At 50.6% G+C, this 23,856-nt stretch overlaps 1 protein-coding gene across 6 annotated transcripts in view; it reads right to left on the minus strand.

The window, feature by feature from the left end:
- BCL11A (BCL11 transcription factor A) overlaps window positions 1-23,856 on the minus strand; it is a 113,222-nt gene that overhangs the window by 58,460 nt on the left and 30,906 nt on the right. For 4 of the 6 annotated variants that reach the window (XM_074817131.1, XM_074817128.1, XM_074817132.1 and 1 more), the window contains exons 1-2: window positions 14,929-15,346; window positions 8,784-9,113 (exon numbers count right to left, since the gene is read on the minus strand). In XM_074817131.1, coding sequence (XP_074673232.1) covers window positions 8,784-9,113; window positions 14,929-14,983 — 385 coding nt within the window. In that variant the 5' untranslated portion in view covers window positions 14,984-15,346. Of the gene's footprint in view, window positions 1-8,783; window positions 9,114-13,722; window positions 14,041-14,928; window positions 15,347-23,856 lie in introns of those variants that run through there. The other 2 variants (XM_074817129.1, XM_074817130.1) reach the window with 2 other exon arrangements.

Genomic DNA, 23,856 nt, shown 5'->3' on the forward strand with positions numbered 1-23,856 from the left:
AAGATCCAAGAGTATCTTTATCAGAATTTAATTTTTCCTTATTGATTTTTTCTAACGTAACACAAATTTAACACAGGACAGTTTATAGTTTATTACAAAATAATACAGCCTCCCAACAATCTTTCAGGAGGTCTTTTTCCAAATGCATCCCACCGTGTTTTACCTCCTCGAAGAGAACAGGGCTCCAACTACTGCTTCCCAAACATGAAAATCAGCATCGGTAATAGAGAAAACATGGGGAAAAGCCTCTGGCCACCTCACGCAGCAAATGCTTCATGCACTTGCGATGCCCTGGCCGAAGCATGACACTTTTGCTGATCTATTCTCTTACCCCAGAAGGAAGAAACTCAGTAGCTAAAATGCAACGAACCCCAGATGAGTCACACAATGTCCGAAAAAAAATAATCTGTGATGCTGCAGCAAAGCAACAAATTAATTGCTGTGAATTGGGGGGGGAGCTGGAGGGACATTTTTATTTTTGCATTTTATATTTCAGTGCTTTCACTGCCTGCTAAATCAATTAAGCAAGCAATGAATGCAAAATTAAACCTCCTTACTTCCTAAGGAGTGAGGAACTGTAATGTGTGTTTATTTTAAAAAGGTAATAGTTGTAGTAATAGCAGTAATAATAATAATAATAATATCCACAACAACAATAATAACACCACGGAAGGCAGGGCTCTTCTCTAAGCCTTTGTTGTTCAGCAGTAATTCCACTGTTTATTTAGGCAGAGGTTTTTCTATCTGAAGCTAAGATCAAATTGTAGGTGTAATTGTTCAGCACTTATGCAAAGCAGGGGGAGGACGGAAGCAGAAAGTCCTTGGTTTTGACTGACCAAAGCTCCCCAGGTCTCCCTCCACCAGTGCACCCGCTCCGGTGCGAATTCAGCCCCCTCTGAAGCTGCTTCAGACCTCAAAACCACCCTGACAACGCCCACCTGGAAGGGCAGAGTTGAAGCACTGCTTCTCCTCGACAGCTATTTCACAGGGATATTAAGGCTCATTTTCTTGACGGTAATGCAGTTATTTGGTTTTTGCTTCTTGCTCCAGTCTTGGTGTTTTATAGCTATTTAGTGCGAAACACAAAAATCTAAGCTCGAGCTGAGCTCCAAACCCATCAGGTAGGGGAATGCGGTGGGGTTTTTTAACAGCAACCTGTTCAGGTAAAAAGTTCCAGCAGAATTGCAGCAGGCAAGCGGGGAGAGGTCTCTGGGGAGAGCAGGGAGAAGAAACACTTTGGTGCACTGTCTGCAAACCCAGAATTCAGCAGCTTTTTTTGGCAGCCAATTTGTTTCAAGTGTTTTGTTTCAGGAAACGTATGTATTTTTCTTTGTGCATTTTGTGGATTTACTACAACCGCTCCTGACAGCTGTTGATTCAGTTAAATGAGCACATTATTAAAAATCCTCTAACACAGCCGCGCTGAAAAACAGACACCTTTGGCTGGAGCTGAAGATTTGAACCCAAAAGAAGATGCAAACGAAACCTCTGTGAAGGGGATGTACAGCCCGGGCTGTGCCTGCAGCCGGGGGGCAAAGGGGGCTCCCATCCCTGATGGTGGTGACTCTATTTTCTTTGTTTCAACCAGACCCGGATACTAAAAAAGAATGAAAACCAAAGCAAATGATGCCAAGTATAAAAAATAAATGTTTGCTAATGCTAGGAAAAATTACATGCCCAGCAGGCTGGCATTAACGTGCTTCAAATACTTCTGCAGTGTGCCCCATACTTTGTTTTCTTTCCTTACTTCCTAGACAATTTTGCAGAGGAAGAACACCTATACGAAACGAGGTGGGAAAGAAGTGGATGTTTTCATTTTGCTTTAGATCAAAGGAAAACAAGAATGCAAACTGTGGCGTATCGAATATTTTTTTCTACCGCTGTCATTCACGCTAGGCTATCGAAGTTTTATACAATTCCCCAGCCCGGCTGCATATTAAGCTGGCTGTGTACAGCTTTATTATAGCGTGGTGGTGAGGAAACATTAATATTCCTGTGTTGCATCTGACAGGACATTTACATGCGCCCATCTGAGCTCACACCTGAGAGCTGCTCCAAGGTACAGTAGCTGTGCTCCGATTGTAAAGGCAAATGAAGAACACAAATTCCCTGCTGGGATCAGGGCTGACCTCACCACACCCCACACCGCAAACCTTTCCCTTGCCAACCCGAGGCAATGCCACCTCCGAATGAAGAATGAGCCAGGGAGCAGCCACCAAGTTACCAGCCCTCACGGAAGAGGAGCGAAAAGCCTCACTGAAATATTTTAAAGATGCACAGCGAGTGCAGCCGGCCAATAAAGGTTGGGAAACAAACTCACTGAACCCCATGCGGGATGCGTTGCATACTAAACCTGATTAGGAAGACGGGGAGGATGTTTATGGGCTTCAAAATAGGTTTGGCAATAACACAGGAGGGTTTGAATAACGCGAGCACTTGGTCTGCCCATCCATGAGGGTCCACGGTCGCTGGTCCCGCTCCTGCAAGCGCTTAAGCACACAGGTGCTGTTGGGTCCGCGTCCGGCGGGACAAAGCGCACCCAAGGATGGGGGCCCTAAGGAGCAATCTGTGTTTCATTGGAAATTCATTATGAAATGGAAAACAGATCCATCCCAACCGCTCAGGCGGTTTGTGGGTCCGCTAATGTGCCTGTTATTTTTAAAAGTACGTAACAAATCACAGGACTGGTATCAGCCATCGTGGGCCCAAACCCGCTATTGCCCCACGTTACCAGAAGTCAGGCTGGAGCTACTGTGTTCGTACAAAGTGAGATAAAATATGTTTATTAGCCCGGGGCGGGGGGGGGGGGGGGGGGACGACCAAACAAAAAAACCAACCAATGGTTAATTTTGGGGCCATGCTAGTGGTATGAATATATATATAGGTCTTAATGCATTAAAATATATGAGCTTGGCGTATTTTATGAACTTGTGCAATATCCCAGAAGCTGACACATAAAATAGAGCCCTCCCGGACAGAAGCTGCATTCAGACGCCTGCCAGGCTGAGAAGACAACCTCCTTGGACTCACGACATCGCTGGCAGCACCCCGACCCGAATAAAATCACAACAAGCAGAAAGGTAACGAGCGATCCTCAGCGATTAGCTAAAAAAAAAAAAAAAAAAAAAAACACCAAAAAAACCACCAAACAAAAAAAACCAAACAAGTGGCAACGTGCCAGGCCATGTCCAGCTTGATGCTAAACGCCTTTTATTGCACAAAGCTGGTACGATTGGATATAAAAACAGACCGAAGCTTGAAGGGAATTTTGTCCAAAAAATTTCCGTAATGAGGATGCGTGCAGGCAAACAACTGGAGGCTGAACTCCCGTTGCCTGACACTGCCTCGCAAGGCTCTTTAATCGTCTTTATTATTTGAATGAAATAGGAAAGAGCTCATGGGCTGAGGGTTGCATATACAAAACGGGGTGATGCTAATAGGCCTCCTCCTCTTTGAAAGAGGCATTACCAAATTATGGGAATGTTTAGGGAAGACTTTATTTCTCCCACTGGGCTAATTAGAAGGTGTTTAATTTACTCCCTGCCTCAGTTTCCATCACCCGGCGTTCGGTGCTGGGACTCGCTGCACAGAGCCTTACGTTTATCACGCACATTATTTTCAAAGCTTTTGGCACGTGATGCTAACGTACACCTTTTCAGATCTATATGAAGTTTAACGCGTGCCCGGCTGCCTCTTCAACCACGAGCGTTCTGGATGCAGCGATGCTCCTGCCCATGGTGAGCTCCCCTGTTAAAATGTCCCATACAATAGGAGAAAGAATGCAAAACACATTTCTCATCCTCTAAACCAGAAGACCTCATTGGTAGGAAACAAAAAACCAGAAAGATTCAGGGCACCACAACACGCCTGATGTTCCCCTGGAAGGAAGGATCACGCCGAGACAGAGGGAAACTTTCTACCCTGCTTCTGTGCTTCGAGCGAACTCGTATTTGTGTTTCCAATAAAGAGCCATTTTTACATTAACTGTCTGTAACAGCAGGGAATAGGAAAACTAACACAATCTTTACCTCATACAAAGGATGATATTGGTGTCACGTGTTTGCTTCTTCAAAAAATGTTATTTATAAAAGGCAACGGGGCAAGCAGAGAAACTATTGACTCTTCTGTGTATCCCCACGCGAGTAGCATTAGAGCAACTTTTTGATCCCCTACATTTTTTACATTTTTCCCCCCCCGAGAAGTAAATTTCACAGCCGCACAGGCCACCGCCTTTAATTAAGCTTTCAAAAGTCTTCTGACAATGCCAACAATTGCAAGACACTTCTGGAGCTCAATCATGCAATCATCGTGACACTTCTATTTACAATTTGTCTTAGAAAGAGTTTCTCTGACATTGTACTTTGACAAAACAGCCAAGCTGCCGGTTCACAACCTTTCTCTGTCTTATTTACAAATACAGCTTGTACGCAGGGCTCCGAATCTCAGGAGTGGGAGCCTTTGGGTAGCACCCTCACTATTTTTCCTGCCTGCAACTGTTTTACCCAGCCTGTGCTTTCTGTTTCTTTGTATGGGGAAAGCAGACAGAATTTGACTCCAAAATATTTCCATATTCCTTCCCCCCCCCCCTTTTTTTTTATCTTATTGTCCAGATGCAATGCTAACTACTCAACGCAGACGTCAATAATTTTTTGTCTTTGGAACAAAACAAAATAGTAAGGAATTGCAATTTACAATCTACAGAATTATAATGGCAACTACAAATAACAGCCCAAGAAAATTTCTGTGGTGTAATGACTACTCAAAAGACATTACCTCCCGAGAACTGTAATAATCAAATGTACTTGGTCAAAAATTTAGGACCGCATTATGTCCACCTTCCCCCAATTACTGCAGACAGCGATTTTTTCTTATGCCATTTTCCCACGTATTTTATTTGAATGCCACAAGCAGCTTGAGAATAAAGGATTCGAGCAGTAAAAATGACCTCCCCTCCTCCTCCCCTCTTTGTACAGTAAATACAGCGTCCGCAGATACACGCTCGGCATTATGAAGGGGAATATGCAGCAGCACTCCAAAGTGTTCCTCCAACTGAATCCAAGTAACATTTAAGATCCTTCCTCACCCAAAAAACCACCTTTCATTAATTCGCTCGGATTTATACATTCAACAAACAAACCGCTAAAACCTGACACCGGCGGACGATAAATATTTCTTCAGCCTTTTCAATAAGTGAACAGCAATTTTACATTCACTGATCTCTAGATACTTCAGTTAATATTTCCCCCTATTGTAAAATATGAGAGCGGATAACTAAAGCCCTGCCGTAGCACTCACTGCAAATCACGGGCTGCCGGTATCTGGTGGTGAGGCTTTGACATACATATTGATGAAAGCTGCCTCATTGGACCCGCACAACATATCCTATTAATTTTCAGTTAAATTTATGACATTTCAGCTATAGCGCTGGATCAGCATCACTCAAAATTTTATAGCAAGTCAAAGCTACGCGCAGACAGACACCAACACGCAAGAGACAGGTACGCATGCCTGCACCTATACGGATCTCGCTGCCACTGCACAGGTTGCACATATCAGCTCTCGTACTCATCCTCGTCTCTGGAAAACGGTGAGGATAAAGAGCAGCCTACCGACGGTTAAAACAGGCATCATTTCTCCCTGCATTTGAACGACTCACTGCCTCCTTCCTTCTCTTTAGATGAGCTGGATCCTTAACCACTACTTAAGGTCACCTTCTACTGTAACACACCAACTTACTGGCTACAAACCTGCAGACAGAGCACATACTGCACCCAGAGCTAACCTACAGCACACCTCTGTATCCAGTGCTAACCTGTAACACCTCTTTCAGCCTAACGACTAGTTGGGGATGTTTTTACATTGCTACTAAATACGTATTTTCTGGTCTCTTACCAGAAAGAATCAGTTCCCTCAACTCCCGTGTATTTTTCTGAAGGCGGCCTCTGTCCTTCTGGGTTTTTTTTAATTACACACTCCTATCTTTTTGCATTTTACATTCTTGTACAGAAATCGGATATAAAAGAGCAGAATTGGAAAAGCCTGAGGTACACTGCAGGGGCCTTCCAGAAACCTGAACGGCACAGCTCACTCCAAGACCCTCACTGGTAATTTTACTGCCAGACCCCACAAACTCCTGGCTACAAGCAGCGGGTCACTCCAGCTACTGCCACACTTCTTTGTGACATGAGAGAGCTGAGCTCATCCAAGTGAAAGGGGAGATGAAAACATGAAGGGGAGGGACAGCGCAAGACCCCATAACTCCTGGCACTCCTTCCCCATCTCCCACAACTCAGCTGCATTCCCCACCACCAGGAAGAACCAGGGGACCCCAGCACCACTTGGCTCCATCCCAGCCAGGGAGGTGCACGAGAAGACCTGCACTCCCAGACCTCCCGTCCGCGGGCATGGCTGGGCACCACCACACAGAAAACTCGGAGCGGGAGATGCCTGAACAACTGCAGCTTGGTCTCTGCTCACAACAGCACTTGTGGCTTGCACCATGGACCCTCCTGCACAGCACCAAGCCTGCTCCCAGCCGGGCCAACCGGCAGAGCAAAGGCGATCCCTATGCGTAAGAGCAAGCAGGATCAGGCCCCTGCCGATGTGCACCTCTCTTGCCCATTGCCCTCTGCTCACCAAACCATTTAAAGTCAGTTAAAACCACAGCTTTTTCTGAATCAATGGCCCCGTGGCATCGCGTGAGGCCAAATCCTGCTCGCTTCGTGTCACCCGCGCCACGCGAAAGCGTGATTTGGCTTGCTGAGCCTCCCGCGCCGAATGAGTACCGGAGCAAAACCCTCAACTGAGGAGTTTCCCTCATGCAGAACCCCCAGGCGTGGCCGTCCTTCCGGCCCAGGGACCTGTTTGGGACCACAGCGAGGAAAGAGGGTTTAATTCTTGCTTGACAGATACTGTGTTTTGTCTTTTCAACAGAGCGGCGCCGTACGTAAATACAGCGTTACATCATACCGCCGCTCCTCCATATTTGGTGATTTAGTATGGCTCCAGAGCTCGGAAGACTACAAATCCCTTCCGCCAGGCTCCCGCTTCATTAATCATGCCCTACGCTTCTGCTCGTTTTCCATCAGATCGCAGGCAGCACATGGAAATGGGCACTGCCCTCTACCATGCTGGGAAAAAAAAAAAAAAAAACAACAAACAAAACCAGAACCACTTTTAACATCCATGACTGGGAAGCGCAATATGCAGAATTATTGGGTTTCTTAAGCCTCATTCAAAATGTAGCTTAGCAGTAGCTGAGCCTCCGTTTCCTCTTAAACATACATTTACACATGTATTCAAAGTCATACCTATTACTCTGCAGGAACAGTATACATTCATTCACATGACGTACGCGTGTGTACGCACACGGCTTTGCAGCTACACATGTGCGCGGACTGACACACGCGCACCGACACAACTACAGCTCTGCAGCGTGATTTGACAGCCAGTTTGGAGGCCAGGGAGGCTGCGGGAGTATCGCACTGAACCTCCTAGCTCCTACTGCCCTATTATGGTTTAACTTTGCAGCCAGAGCAAGCCCAAGACAAGCTCCAGCACATCATGTGATGATGTACTGTGCCTCTGACAACCCGGAGCGGTCCCGTGGGCTCCCCAAAGAGAGGTACCAGCAGTGCCACAACCCAAACGTCACTGGGGTGGGGGGGAGTGGGGGTTTGAAGTTGGTTCAGGCATTTGTTGGCGTCGATACGCTGCGGTCTCGCCTTTTTCAACCGGTAGTATTGGCGCGGTTTGAAGTGATTTGCAACGCTCGCTGCAAACGGGTAGTACTTTTGTTTACTAGCAGGATTTTAAATGCAGAGCGTGCCTTGTTACACTCCCAGGGCTCTGGGATTTTCTTTCACGTAGTACGCTCTGTTTTTTCACCCTCATTTGTGAAAATAGCTGCACAGCGAATGGCTTTCTGGCTTAAAAAAAAAAAAAAATATTTATATGCTAATAAATGGAATTATTTATCCCTTTTTAAAAAAAAAAAAAATTACATTTCATATTGTTTGTTGCACAAAACGGAACTCTGCCTCGGACATTTGTACGGCTGACATGTGGTTGTGTAAACCGCAAACAAAATCAAGATACATCTGTCAAAACCACATCAGAGACAAGAGAGAGCACAGCGAAGCATTTATCATTTGGCTGAGGAGGCAGGCTGCAGAGAGCGGCCTTTCCTGTCAAACCAACCTTTTGAAATTTCCAACATGCCCTTAAACTTTTCGAATAAGCATGTCTGTGCGCTTCAGCAACTGCCCTCTCTACTCTGGCCTGGCCAGTCGAAAATGGCATCTTAAAGTCAAGGTCGGTGGTGTCACTTTGCCATGGGGCTGTGTTTAATTACAGTCCATACGCTGACAGCCAACATGGAACCAAGGCTGGCTGACGCTGGGTTAACTCTTTCCCCCCTGACTTTGCCAAAGACTCCAAAGCTCCTCGCGCGGCAGGCTCTGAAATCTCCCCCCGCAGCGCTACGGCAGGCGAGACACCGGCGGACGGTGACTACAATACAGGCAAATCACGAGAGCAGCCTCAAACAATACCGTTAGAAATACCGGCTGGCACGGCACGTGCCTGTTGATCCTGCCTCTGCGCAGGCAACTAGGAAATACCGGTCGTGCGCTCACCGCTAACCGAAGGCAGGGTATTTAACACATCGGGCGTCACGGCGAGCAGAACAGAGAGACAGACACGGCAGTTTACAACTGCGAACACGCTACGGTGCGACTGAAACGGAAATCAACTCGCAAACACTTCTCCTTGCTTTAATTTACCTGCTATATGTTCCTGTTTAGGGCAAATTCCTCTAGATGACGTTGATAAACAATCGTCATCCTCTGGCGTAACCTGGATGCCAACCTCCACAGGATTGGATGCTTTTTTCAGCTCACTTGGTGAGGGTGAAGGTGGCTTATCCACAGCCTTCTCTAAGCAGAGACTGCCATTGCATTGTTTCCGTTTGTGCTCAATAAAAATAAGAATGTCCCCCAACGGGAAGTTCATCTGACACTGGCCACAAGTGAGGAGGTCGTGGTCCCCTTCCGGAGCTCCCAATGTGCCATGTTCAGGTTCGTCATCAGTGAGAATGGCTTCAAGAGGTTCGGCTGCAGTTTGAGAAACAAAAGGAGAATCATTAGAGCTCTCGGGAAAGGCACCGGGCGCGGGGGGGGGGGGGGGGGGGGAGGAACGCGCCGAGCCCCCTCTTCATGAATATTACACCCTGCTCAGATCGTCCGCCTGCCTCCCCCCCAACTAAACCCATGCAACACGGCTATTAGCACGGCAGCGAGGAGATGATGAATTCATCAGTTACAGGGAAGAGATTTTGCAGAAGCAGCTGTAGCCTAAAGAACTCAGAGGGTGAGCACTGCAACTGGCTCTGTGTTCCCAAACGAGGACAAATTTCCGACTTGATGGAACGATTCGGTGCTAAAATTAAACGAATAGGTTGAAAGAATACCCGGCAAAACTCTTGTGGTACTACGAAGAGAAGCGAATATGGTGTTTTATTGCCGGATGTATTATTTATGTGTATGAATTCAAGGCTAAAAGCACCGCACACACTCTCTCACACACACATGGGTGTGTATTTTCCACCAGCCAGACCTACTTTCTAAAATTCAGAAGCCTGAACTGCTCGGGTGCAGACAAAAGGTGTTTCGACATACAGATATTGCATATTCCCTACACAGGCCGTGCAGGTAGCATGTGTGTGCGTAAAAGAAAAGAGGGAGAGCCAGACCGCATGGCCGCACACACCCAGGCACCGACACTCGGGGCACATATAGCCCTTATAACGCACGTGCATACGTTTACGTATGTATCTGTGTCACTATCCCTATCAGCCCATTTGTGGCTTCCAATTGAAAAATTCGTAAAGCCGGGAATGATATGGGGGGGGGGGGACGGGGGGGCGGGGAAGGGACGAGACAAATAAATAAATAAATGGCAGAAACCCGAAATGATAAAACGCGAGTGCAGCAGAAATGCCTGCGGGGCCGGGGGGGGGGGTGGGGAGAGGCACCTCTCACTTTTCAGCTACTCCTCAGGGTTCAAATAAATATCAAATTCACGACCGAGTCCGCCCAGAGACGTTAGCTAGATGGGATATTTTGTAGTACTTAAGGAAACGAGGCAATTAGTCATTTTTCCTTTTTTACCCTGAAATAAAGGAACGTCTGAATTATCTTGAACGTGTTAGCACCGGTGGCCCTCAGCATCTAAAAATCAGCGTGGCCAAGCGACTGCCACATTTCCTCCCAACAGTGAGAAGTGCCTTCTTTAAACTGAAAATACCTTGCCTAATGTTGTCAAAGTTGACAAATTTTCTGAATGAGCTCCAAAAAGCTTCATTATGAGGCTATTTCTGCTCACAGAATCGTCAGTGGATGCTCTAACTAGGCAGACGCAGCTCTCTTTTCTGTTGGTGCTTTTTTTTTTTTTGTTAAGTTTGCAGAGAAATACCTTGGCAATCTCTGTGCAGTCTCCATCACTATTGCCTTTCACGAGGAAAAAAAAAAAAAATACCAGCATCGTGCTGGTATTCCTCTCTCTGCGCAATACAACAGGGAGGCTAACAGCAGCGAGCAGGAGGAGAGGGTACTACAAATACAACCCACCTCAAAACACTGCCAGGTAACACAAGTGAGACAGAACACAACTCCTAAACAGTTAATCAGCCTGACCTTCTTTAGCAGGCTGCCAATTTCACATTTAATGAACTTAAAGCCACAGAGAATCAAAAAATAGATTTTAATTTGACTGCACGATATTGGAACTGATTTTGATAAAGTGCAAAAATCCAGTGAACTCAGGTTAAATTTATTTCAACCCTACCTAGGCTGAATATTGAGGAGGAAGATCTGGAGTAGCTCCCAGTTGTGCTGCGTAAAATAATATTGAAAGAGCACACTACCTCGCCGTACCTCAGCTCCAACTAGGACACAGGGATCCAGTCCATCATTTCTTGCCTCTAGTACTACTTCTAATTTAACGTAAGGTCAACCACAGGAATATGAAGGTTACGTTCGTATTAATAAAAACAATGTCTTAATCGCTGGGGTTTTCTTCTAAACTTACAGAGCGAGAAGATAAGCCCCACAACGTGCATTTCCCACTCCTCGGGAAGCCGGGAGAGGAGCAGGGTGTTTCTGCGGGATTGCTGGGCATGGCGTTTTTCTCCCCAAGCCAATTCCTTACGTTCGGACCGAGGGAGTAAATTATGGCAGGACTAATTCCACCAGTAGCTCGCTGCACGCCGCAGACAAAGGTATTTTGCAAATCTAACTTCTAGCTCACCAACTCTCCGCAGCAAAAGGCACAAAATAACCCGTATTCCCCTTACAACTGGCTTAGCGAGGAGCTCTGCATAATCATTACTCAATTACAATGTTTTCCCGCGGCCTGATTTCTTTCTGACGCTGTCAGTATTATTTAGCAGGGGAAGGTAACCCGCTGCTTCGGCACCAGACAGTTAAAAGTAGCGCTAAACAAAAATAGACTTTGCTAAAGTCTGTACCGACTGGGCTGATTTACAATCAAAACCAGGAAATGAAGTGGTAATTCAGAGGTTGCTGATTACACCTCCACATTTCACCTAATTAATTTTATAGGAGGCAAAGTTCTTGAAAATAACAAGATGATCAAATGTACAGATATAAAACCCGTAACCTCAACATTTTCTATGCTCTTAACGTAAATTATTGCTAATTAACAAGAATTATATACTAACGTATGAAATACGGCTGGCACCGCGTTCTCTGCAAAACATTTGGCTCCTGATGGAGGCAGAGCCAGCAAAAATATGTTTTTATTATCCCTGCTACTTTTAAAACAAAATACAAAATACCGGGTTTACAAAGAAAACGCCAAAATAGAATTCACCTGGTCTTGCCACTGATTTGCAGGATGCGTCTTTTAATTCTGGGGCAATCAAAATTCCCTGCCTGGGTCCCTAATCATCCGTCCCTATTTTTCATGCAAATTGCCCTTCCACCAACATGTCTTTTCAGCTTTCCCCCTTCGCCCTCCTACTCCCCCTTTTTTCTTTTTTCTCTTTTTTTTTTTTTTCCCCCGTTCCCAGTCACCAAAACAACCGCACCGTCTCTCCGGGAAAAGCGGGCTGGATTTTTGGAGTGTCGGGAGAAAGGAGGTACCGGGGGTGACGGGGAGGGGAGGGGTGTGTGAGGGGGGGGGTGCCCCGGCACGGCGCAGCGCGGGGAAATGCCCCGGCAGCGCATCCGCGCGTTTCCCCGCGCCGCGCCGCGGGAAGGATGGAGAGGGGCTGTTGAATCCCAAATTTGTGTCCTGGGATGGTGCGGTGCAAGGAGAGGGAGGACTTGGGGGTACAATGGGAACCGCCGACACGTTTTGAGGAGGGTGGGGGGGAAGCCAGGGAGGGGGAAGGCGAGCATCACCCGCTGCCTCCCGGAGCAAGCAAACTCCGCGCAAAAATTAAGAACAAAGAAGAAGAAGGGGGGGGGGGGGGGGGGGAAGGGAGCTGGGCGCCCTCCCCCTCCCGCCGGCCGGCAGGCAGCGGAGGAGCCGGCCAGGTTCAAGTTCGCGGTGCTGCCCGGTTGTTTGATCTCGCTGTGCCTCCTAGCGACCGAAACGGGCAGGCAGCCCGCCCCCCCCCTCCCGGCACGGCCCGGCACGGCAGCCCCCGGCTCTCCGCTCCCCCGGCCCGGCCTCCCTTTCCCCCCTTCCATCTCCCCGCCACCATCCTCGGGGCGTCTCTCGCCGGAGGGAGCCCCCCCACACACACACATCCCACATCCCCCTACACACCACCCCCCCGAGACCGTCCCAGCCGCCGCTCCCGCCCCACACGTGCGGAAACTCCGCGCCGGCCCGCGGGTATCTCAGCGAAAAGGAGCCGCGGGGATCCCGCCCGTCTCCGCTGCCCTCGGGGGCGAGTCAAAACGCCCCCCCACCCCAAGCCACCCGCTCCCGCCGTGATCTCCCACTCCCGGGGCCGCCCGGGCGTCCCTTTCCCCAAAGGCCCCCCATTTCAAGAACGGGGGGGGGGGTCGCACCCCCCTAAGAGCACCATTAACGTTATAACTCCTACCCCAACGCAGCGCCGGGCAATTCAAAGGGGGGGGGGGGGGGGAGGGCAGGAAGCTCGAGAAGTGGCGGGGAGAAAACGACGAGGCGCGGGGGGGGGGGGGCGGAAAGGACTGAGCCCCCCGAAAAAACATACACACACCCCCGCCCTGGGTTTTAGGGGAAACTTTGGGCAGGGCAGAGCCGGCCCTGCCCGCAGCGGAGCGGCTGCCTGCAAGCAGCCAGCGTTTGGCTCAGGGGGGCTCCATGTGCAAACCTGGCTGGCCATGGCTGTGCAGCCGTGGGGGAGAGAAATCGCGGCGTAAAGTTGTTGTTGGTTTGTTTTTTTTCTTGGGGTTTGTTTCTGGTTTTTTGTTTGTTTGTTTGGGTTTTTTTTTTTTTCTTTTGCGAAGGGAAGAGGGAGCCGGGGATCGCCGGCAGGAAGAAATCGCCCTGGGTTTTTCTGCCGTCCCTGGGAGGGAACAAAACCCGGCGGGAGTAATGGGGGAAAAGAGAAGGAAAGAAAGAAAAAGAAAAGAAAGCGGGGGGGAGGAAGGATCGAGGACAAGCATGCAGCATTTCCCCTTCCCCCCCAGCTCACCCCGAGGAAAGGGGGATTTTTTAAAATTTTTTTTTTCTCCCTTCCTTCCCACCCCCCTCGCCCCAAACCTTTCCAGCTCGAGTTGCCTTTTGTTGTGCAAAGAGCGCTCCCGCTTATCTTGCATCTAGCCCTGGTGTGTGTGGTGGCGGCTGGAGGGAGGCAGCCCGAGAGTTTTTGTTGCGAACGGTGCGGCGGGGCTCGGGGTTTGGTTTTTTCTCTCGCGGGGAGAGCGGATTTGGTTTGGGGTTGAAACGCGGCGGCGAGAAAGGGCCGGTCGCGGGTGTGAGTGGTGTGTGCGTGTGTGTGAGTGTGCGTGTGTGTGCGCTCAGCCCGGGCTCGCTCTCGCCTGTGTTTGTTGGCAGGAGGCTCCCCGCACACGCGGTGCTTGTAAACATTCAGACACGAGATTTTTCCCAATCAAAATCCACTTCCACTTCTTTTTTTTTTTTTTTTTTTTTTTTTTGAAAATCTTCCAAAAAATTGTAAGCGAGCGGGAGAACGCGAAGCGAGGGCGAGGAGGGAGAATCCCTCCCGGCTCGGCTCGGCTCCGCTCCCTTCACCGCCCCCCGCCCCAGCCCCAACCGGGGCGGGCACGGGGCGAGGTCGGGGCGGCGGAGCCCCGCACGGCGCCGGCCCGGGGCGGCGGGACGGCCACCCCGCACCCCGCGGCGGAAACAAAAGGGAGGGCGGCCCGGCTCGGCTCAGCTCGGCTCGGCTCCCCCCCCCACCCCTGGGAGGGTGCCGCGGGGCGAAGGGGCGAGCCCGCCGGTAGCCGGGAGGCTCCGGCCACCGGACTTTCTTCTCCCCGCTCCGCTCGCCCGCAGGTCCCGCCCGCCCGGCCAAGGTGTCCGGCGTCCAGCCTGCCGCTCCCGCGGGAATTTCTTTCCACTTTCGGGGGGGTTTCGCCGCCGGTAGCCCCGCACCTAGCCCGAGCGGGGCGGCTCGCCGCCTCTCCCGGTGCCGGGGCGAGAGGAGCCGCCGCTCTTGCCGCCAAAGAGCGGGTAAAGCGGGAGGCGAGAGGAGTGGGGAGAAGGGAGCGGAGCGGGGGCAGAAAGAGAGAAAGCGAAGAAAAGTGATCAAGGTGATTAAATTAGAGAGGGAGAAATTAACCGGAATGCTGATAATCCCGCGCCGGCGTTGAGTTCTTTTTTTTTTTTTCCCGACTCGCTCACTCGCTCTCACTTTTTTTTTTTTTTTCCCCCCTTGCTCTCGCTCAAATTAAAAATTAAATCCGTGAAGGAGAAATTAAATAAATTGCTCTCCGGGTTACTTACGTGAAAATTCCCGTTTGCTTAAGTGCTGGGGTTTGCCTTGCTTGCGGCGCGACATGGTGGGTTGGTGGCTTCAGTGGCTTGTGAGTCGCTCGGTTCACATCGGGAGAGACGGGTTAGAGAGGAAGGAGACTCCAGAGAAAATATCTTCATCAATGTCTTTTGACATCCAAAATAAATTAGAAATAATACAAAGATGGCGCAGGGAAGATGAATTGTGGGATAGCAGTCATGGCTTTTTTTTTTTTTGTGCAAGGGGAAAAAAAAAGAGAGAGAGAGAGGGAGAGGGAGAGAGAGGGAGAGAGAGAAGGAGAGAGAGAGATGAAAAAAATGGCAAAAGCCCCCCTGAGCTGCAAGTTCAAGTGCGGACGTGACGTCCCTGCGAACTTGAACGTCAGGAGCCTGGATGGACAGAGACATACAAAACATGGGCAGGGCAAGCCGGGGAGAGGGGAGGAGGGAAGGCGAAGGCAACACCAATGGACACTCATCAGGGGCTGGACATGAAAAAGAGAGCAGGACAAGCCAATGGACAGTGATCGCAGGGGGGAGAGGGGAGGGGGCGCGGCGGGAGGGGGTGCACCGGCCGCCCGGCGCCCGCTGCCGAATGGGGCCGGGGGGCCGGGGGCGGCGGCGGCGGCCGGAGCCGCAAGTGGCCGCGGAGGAGCGGGGGCAGGAGGGGAGCCGGGAGAGGGGCGAGGGGGGGGGATTAAGCACGCACACGCGGAGAAAGAAGGGAGGAAAGGGAGAGGGAGAAGGCGAGCAGGCAGGCAGGCAGCGGCAGCACACGCACGCACCCCCCCGCTGGAAAAGCAAATACATCCAGGGAGCAAAAGGCGGGCGGAGAGGGCTGCGGGGCGGGCTGGTCCCGGGGGGTGCCGAGGAGGGGGGAGAGCTGGGGGAAGCCAGGTAGGACCCGAGACCACCCGAAAAGCAGGGGGGGGCCATCCGGCTCCCGGCTTCCCCACTCGTGTCCCGTCCCGTCCCCCCACCCCCCGCCAAGCCGCGGAGTCCCCTCCTCCCGGGAGCTGCGGCCCGGCCCCGGGGGGAGCTGCGGGGGGGGCCGGGGGGCGGCGGGGGCTCGGCCCGGCCCGCGGGAAACTTCGGCGGGGAGCGCCGGGCCTTGCCCCGCCGCCGAGCCGAGCTCCTCGCCTCGGGGCGGGCCGGGGGCGAAGCGAGCGGAGTTTGGGGAGCGGGGAAGCGGCGGAGACGGGAGGAGAAGCCGCAGGGGCGGGAGGAGGTTTGGGGTGGGGGGGGGGGGGGGGTGGTATATTAGAAGAGGGTGGCGGGACCTCGCAGCTTTCCCCGCGGGCTTCTCTCGCCCGCCAGCCCGGAGCCCCCTTCCCCCGGCGGCGCTCCCAGCCCTGCCCGCAGCCACCGGCTCTTCACGAAAGCGAAACGCCGGCGGCGGGCAGCGGGCGGGCACCGGGGGAGGGCGGCGGGGGGGGGGGGGGGGGGGGAAGCCGAGGCGGCGGGAGGCACCGAGAAGTGGCTGGAGTTGGGAGGATGCGGCAGCGGCGGCTGCAACTTCGCCGAAAAGAGACGGGAGAGACGCAGAGGCTGCCGGCGCGGGGAGGGATCAGGTTGCAGTAGAAATAAGCTCCGGAGGCGAAGGGGCGTTTGGAGCAAAGTGCGGCTGCGAGAGGAGTGCGAGGGGGATAAACCGTGCCCAGGACGGAGGCGGAGAGACGGCGAGGAGAGAGCTGGACGGGAGGCGAGGCGGGACGAGCAGCCGCCCGCCACCGTAAGAAAGATTTTTTTGAACGCGCAGAGCTGCCGCCGCCCCGGGGAACCGAGGGGCCGGGGCCGGGCGGGCGGCGGGGACCCGCTGGCGAGGCGAGCCTGGCCGCCGCCGCCGGAGCTGTCAGAGCCCGGGGCGAATCGCTCCGGCGTGGGACGGTTTCAGCTTCCCGCCAGCAGCTTCTCCCCCCCCCCCCCCCCCCCCCCGCCTCTCCCCCGGCTCCGCCCGCCGCCGGGCAGCCCCGCCGCTTCCCCCCCCCCCCCCCCCGCGCTTCGCACCGCGGCTGTCAACGGCGGGGGGGCGGGGGGGGGAGCAAATGCCGGTCCTGCGGTGACTTTCCGGGGCGACCCAGCCGCAGGTGACAATAGCCAAGTGCTCCCGGCTTGTGGGCGCCGTCGCTGTGTTCCTCTGCAAAGCGTCTATAAGCAGGCGTGTGTGTGTGTGTGTGCGGGAGAGATGTATATACGGGGTTTGATTTATCTGTAATAGCACGTATAAAGCTTTTCAAGGTGGCTGCAATGTAAAAAGTAATGACTTTATTACCCCTGAAAGGTCCTGCGGTTCACACTTAACAGTCCTCTGAATTACAATTCATTACGCAGTTGTGCGCGCTCTAAAGCCAACCTGCATCCGAATACCTATCTGTGGTTATTCCCGATAAATAGCAGACAACGTTTCATTGATTTTCTTGAAAAAATCATAGCAAATTAAGCACTTAGTTACGACTAAATCTGGTTTCTCATCGCACCGCGCTCGAGATTCCAGAGGTGACTTCCCAGACCGCATCTTCAAACCTACAGTCAGGAGCTAATTTTCCAGATGCTTTCATGAATGGCAGCGAGGATGTTCCTACCATTAGCGTGCCCTTAATTCCAGCACCGTAAAATGCCTCGAATTAAATGGGAACTCGGTGCCTTAAAAAACAATATTTCATCCTGGCTGGATAATTATTAATATTAGCATTTGATCGCAATGTGCTCCCCCCGTCGCCGCCCCCCCCCCCCCGTCCCCCCAGCGCTTCGCATTGTCATGTGATTGGAGAGAGATAACAAACCTCAAGAAAGAAAAGGCGTCAGAAGACATTTTTAACACGGCATAACCGCAGATTAATAATGCAGGTGGGTTTGTATTTTATTGTATTTTTAGGGGAAGGGAACGAGGCTGTTTAACGAGCAGTCGTGGACACAAAGTAACTATATTTACAATCCTTGATGTGGCTTTCGGTGGGTAATAAATTATGACAATATTAAAATTATTTTCTGGCAGCCCAGTTAACTGCGCTGGGGACCGTAAAGCCCTTACTGATTCCATTTATGCCTTGTAATTACAGTCCACGGGCTCTCTCTAAACCCTTTGGTGTATATTGTGTGTAAACTTTTAGCTAATAGACCTTTTTTGAATGGAGGGACTTTTCTCCGTACTTCCTGCAGTATATATGCTGTCTCTGATCTCTGTATTTAATGGCCAAGTCCTGGTTTATGCTTTATAATGTGTTGACAAGTTTTCTAACAGACTTTCTGAAATAATGCACATATATTCACGTCGGTTAGAAACTCCACAGTATTTTTAGAGTCGAGTAGATCTATATCCTAATGCACTGAGAGGGAGTGTAAATCATAGAGGATTTCATAGCCCTTTCAGTAGTTTTCTGTATGAAGTATGAGCAGCGTGGCCTCCAGACGTAACCTTTTAGAAAAAAAGACAGTGCTTTTATTTTATGGTGTAAAGTGCTTTTAGCTTCAGGGCTCTGAACGTGAATGTGGTCAACAAACAGCTCTTGCGAGGGAGTTTGCTCCAGCCTCAGCCTCAGCCCCAGCGCTGGGGCGCTGCCTTCGTGATGGGGGGGTGGGGGGGGTGGGTTACGGGGCCACCTCCGACCGCAGGACCGGGCTAACCCCCCCCCCCCCCTCGAGACACGTTAACCCCCGAAACGCCGCCGCCCCGCGCTGGGGGGGTGGCTCCGCGCCCCGCCGGGTCCCCCCCGCAAGCGGCCGGGTGCTCGCCTCGGCCCCGACACGCCGGGGAAATGGCGGGGGGGGGGTTGGGTGGCCCTCGGCGTTACCGGAGAGGATGGTGATGTCAACCCCAGGGGGAGCATCCCCGGCTTGGGGGGGGGGAAGGGGGGCGATGAGCAGCCTCCGAGCTCACCCCGGGGCACCGGTGGCCGTGACAGGGCCAGGGCAAGAGGATTTCAGGAGAGCCGTGGGAGCAAGGGCGATGCACCCCGCCGTTGCCCTGCTGCACCCCACGCCCAGCTCCTCCTGCTTCATCCCCTCTAGTCCCCGCTTCCAGCACAACGGCCACCACAGCACCTCTTGTCATCTTCAGCCTTCCCTGCACCTAGTACGCAGCGGTGTCGCTCCGCTCAACTAGACTCACATACCTAGTGAGCGTGGCAGGTAAAAACTGCTGGAAATGCTCCAATACTGACTGCTAACCCCCAGAAATGTGAGCGGGAGGGCGGGTGGAAACAAACCCAGGCCAGCACTGAAAGACAGCTCAGTGATCAGGCTCTGAGGATTCACGCAAACTTGCGTATCGCCTTCTGCTCCTCCACAACCTCCCTCTGCCCAAGCCGCGGAGGACACCCTGCCATTTGAGCTGCTGTCACCCCCAGCCACCTTACTCGCTGCTCTTTGGCTATAGACTGCCAGCCCCCAGAGCTAAGTCAGCCGGAGAAAACGTGGCCCCACGCATCCGCTGCGTGTGGGCAAACTCTGAGGTACATGCTGAAACCAGGGCCACGGTGGGTTTCAGGCTGCCTACGAGGGGAAGCCAACCTCGGAGGAGGGTCTGTGTCCTGAGGGGAGCGGCTCTTCTGCCTCAGTCTGTCCCATGCCAACCAGAGCCCTGAGACAGGAGCTAATGCCCTGGAGCAGCTGAGGACAGAGGTGGGCACCCATCCCACCCTGCCGTGCTGGGGCAGTGACCTGCAGCAGCAGGGCAGAGTGCCCAAATGAGAACATTTACACCGCAAAAATTAGTGTAATATTTAAATCTGACAAAATGTATCTGTCCCTCTTCTCACGCCTCAGCTCTCTGCCTGAGAAACAGCATGATCCTGCCTCCATTTAAACGTGTGAGATGCTTAGAGGTTGCTGTAGAAAGGGACACGAATCTGCCTGAATTTGAGACGTGTGGCCTTCCTCCATCTCGCAGGCAGGCACACGATCCTCCCGCACAGGATCGGGACCAGAGGCGCAAAGGAGCGTGACACGGTTCATGCCACGTACTGCTGTCCCTGCCTATCTGCTCATTCAGTGACAGACTTGGCAGTGGGTGAGTTCAGCAACTTTGGTGGGCAAATGTTCCTGCGTCGAAGCTCCAACTGTCACTCATTCGGAGCAGAAATCTCACTTGCCAACTCGGTACAGAACATTAGGACCAAATACAAATTCCAAAATTCTGCCAGTTCTCCGGAGCTGGGCTGCATTGCGTGACGGCAGATCGCACGGGGTGCCTTCCGAAACCGTCCTGATAGTCTCAATCAGGCGGAGGCAATGTGGGTGGAACTCTTATCATGCCAGGCTGACTCCCTGTGAATGAGCAGAGGACTTGCACGTTCTAGAAATAGTATGTGCATCAGTATTCCTGCATGAGAAACTTGGGCACGCTGCTTTTCCTTTTCTCTCTTTTTTTTTTCTCTTCCCTTTTTAATAAAGGCTCGAAATAAACTCCGCTTCTGCCAGCGCTTACTAGCAAGCACGGCGCGCACAGCAGCGAGTCCATGCAGGATCACAAACATCTGAGCGCCAGGTGACAGACAGATTTCGTTATCGGCTTGCCCTAGGCAGGACCCAGAATAAAACCCTGAACTTGGGAAGACTTTTTTCCATGGCTTTCAGCAAGGTCTGGGATTTCAGCCTGTCTCTGCTTGCACAGCATCCAGCACGATGGAGCCCTGAACCTTGACTGGACTTACTGGGGATGACTCTAAAATAAATGGCACAAAGCGCTCGGGAAACAGATTTTCAAATGGTTAAAAACCCTCCTTTGATGCATACAAACAGTTTTGCTCGGGTGTGGGCAGGCAGAGGAAGGCACTAATAAATGCCCATAAAATCTCACCTTTAATCAAATGTCTGATTTTGGCCAAACTGGTTTTAGTTTGTACTGCTCTCATACTTACTTAGCTACTTGTCATTTTGTATTTTTAATATTTATATTTTTTTTATAAGTAAACACGTAACACGCCCGTGACAGTTTCTATCCTAGGTTTCAAGGCAACGTGATTTAAACTATGTGCATTTCAAACCTCCCCGAACTTGACCTATAATGCAAATCCATACAGTCTTAATTATAGCAGCACCAGCAGCCACCGCACGAGTGAAATAGTTGAGCTTTCGTTACTAAAGAGGCACAGTAGTTAAGGTCTGTCAGAGCTCCTGTTACAATCCCCATCTTGAAGAGGTTATAACTTGGGCTGTGTAAATTTGATTGAGCTGAAACTTGGGACTCAAACTGTCAGTCCATATAGGGAATTATCTTATGAATAATTGGCTAACCCATTGCTTGATTCACAGACCTTTATAAAACGATTTTTAATGGGTTTTAATGTTTTTTTCTTTTACTGACATCTAGGGTATGAATTTGGTACTTCTAGCTCTGCTGAAGCTCTATACTTAACAGCGTGTATATATAGGTACCCAAGTTAAAGCTGCGTTCACGGGGTGTACATGCCACACTTCCCCACCTATGGGTACCCATACACCGATAAGAGACCACGAACAAGAAATGGCACTTAAATCTATCTCAAAAGAGTCTCCTAAACGTGTAAGATAAAGAGAACATAAATGGCTCAAACAGGAGGGAGCTAAAGCTCATAAAACGTGTCTGCTCTGTAGATCAGCTGCGTCAGGACACGCTGCCAGTCACACATCTGTCAGGCCCCTTTATACCAACCATCATGCTGGGAAGGGAAGACACTGAACCCACAATCCAAAATACAGCTTTGGCACGTTACAGTAGAGTGTATAGATCAACTCGATTACCTTATAGATGCAGCGAGGCCAGCTAGGGACAGGAAAACATCTGGCAGCCTGTTGGTCACTGTTACCCTTGCTAACAGTTTCTCAGAATCTTGTCATCTTCTTGGGCTTTTTCTTCCTCCAAAACGTGTGGAAGGGAGACCAACGTGTGGGCTGGCATCAGAACAGCCATAATGATGATACTTGGAAAGGGATGAGCCATGGGGCTTTCAACACTGAGCATAAGCTTAAGTATCACTTTGTATTACAAAGGATTTTACTGAGAATTGCTCATCATAACACTTTTCACTAGTTTTAAACTTCTGTTTATCAGAGATGGGTTTTATCACCTCAAATCACACTAAGCTGGAGCATGAACTGTTGGTTAAGGTGCGGGCTTGGAATTTTCCTTGACCCTAAGAGAAAACGATGTAGCCCCAGGCCATGAACAAACAGATCGCTCTCACAGAGCCAGACCCCACAAAGTTTCCATGCCCACCTCACCAAACGGTTACAGAGCGGGGACACCTTGCTGCACGCCTGAACTCAGAGCAGCATCTCCGTTGGTTTCAGGAAGAGTTTTGACCACGTCAGGCTGCAGCCTTGGGCTCTCTCGCTGCAGGTGCATTGGGTGTGCAGGTCATTCTGAAACAAAGCACTACGAGAAGCCAGACTCCTCAGCAAGGTGTTCCACACATCCAAATCCCCCATTCATCAGGGCTCACGGAAACTGGTGACAGCACAAGCACAGCAAAGTTGGTCTTTCTGAGTCACTGCTGAGATCCCAAGTCATTTACCTAAGCAGGTCACTATCTTCAAGCCTATGAGCAGCAGGAAGCCAGGTCACTGACACAAACATCTTTTTTGATTCGTGTTCTGACTTCAGTCGCTAAGTTTGGGGAGATGCCTAGCTAGGACAAGGTAAAGAATTACAGCCAATTCAGGCCACAGAGAGATAGCAGCCACCGGTGCAGAGGCAGCCGAGCTCAGAAGGGATGAGCAAGCTGCATGGATAGGAAGGGCTAAGCCAGGCTCCCAGCCCCGCAGGGACAAATTCTTGGTGAGACTCAAACCAGGAACAAGCAGCGTGTAAGACGAGGTTTAAAACAGCAGCACGTCCAACAATGGCACAGTCCCGCTTCATCTCCAAAGTATCGTCATCAGCGAAGAAGGGCAGAACTGAACAGACCTGGTTTGATCCTGACCAAATCAAATGTGTGGGGCAGCTACTGATCTTTTAGCACAGCAGTTGGTTATGAACGAGATCTTCTCGGGATCATAAGGAGAAGCTTTACACACTTCTGTGCAAGATTAGATCCAAGGGGCTCAAACTCTCCCTATGAGGAGATCTGGAAAGCCCCACTCTGGATGTGGCAGGCAGGAAAAGGAGGAATTGCAAATATTTTGTCTGGAAGAATAAACCCAACTATACCTCAAATCAATTAAAAAAAAAAAAAAAAGTAGAACAACAAAAATAAGTCCCTAATCTAAGAGACCCAGTGTCAGCAGACACAAAGAAGTTACTTCCATTGAGAAATTAGTTTTGCTACACAGGATGAGGAAAGATTTAGTTGTTGTCTTGCATGCTGCTGAACACAGTCCCTTCTTCTTCCTAGCATGCTTGGTGTGAGAGACAATAGAGAAGGACAGTGCAATAAAAAAGGATTTTCCTCCTCTAACCCTGCTCAATATATCCCTTACCAGAAGAATCTACTTGGCCTTGGGTACTGCAAAATTCTTAAGCACATACTTATCTTTGGGCACATCAGCTGTACTTAGGTGCTTAAAGTAAGCATGTATTCAAGCATGCTCTTAGATTGGTGCCTTAACGTCTTTTGTAAATAACTTCTATTACATTGCTTTTTAGAGCTTCAACTTTTAGTCACTTAGAATGTATTGAACTGAAATTTAACATACACCATCATCATTCTCTATATTCGTTTTATATTACTATTTCAGGTGACATTTAGGTTTAGCTTTTAGCTTTGGCAAAGAAGAAATGCACATGCTTTGCAGAACATGACATGGTTTGCGCAAGGATCCAGATGAAAAAGAATTAATTGTTGAGATAGCAGAGAGCTGTTTCTGCATTTAAAAATAAGGACAGCTTTACTATGGATCTGCTTCTTTGCCATATTTATTCCGTGCAAAATTTCAGCTTAATTGTTAGAATGCTTACAATACTATTTTAAAGCAACTCTCTGTAGTCAGAAGAATATATTA

The sequence above is a fragment of the Strix aluco genome, chromosome 3 (genome assembly GCF_031877795.1).
Source record: "Strix aluco isolate bStrAlu1 chromosome 3, bStrAlu1.hap1, whole genome shotgun sequence".
NCBI classification, from domain to species: Eukaryota; Metazoa; Chordata; class Aves; order Strigiformes; family Strigidae; genus Strix; species Strix aluco.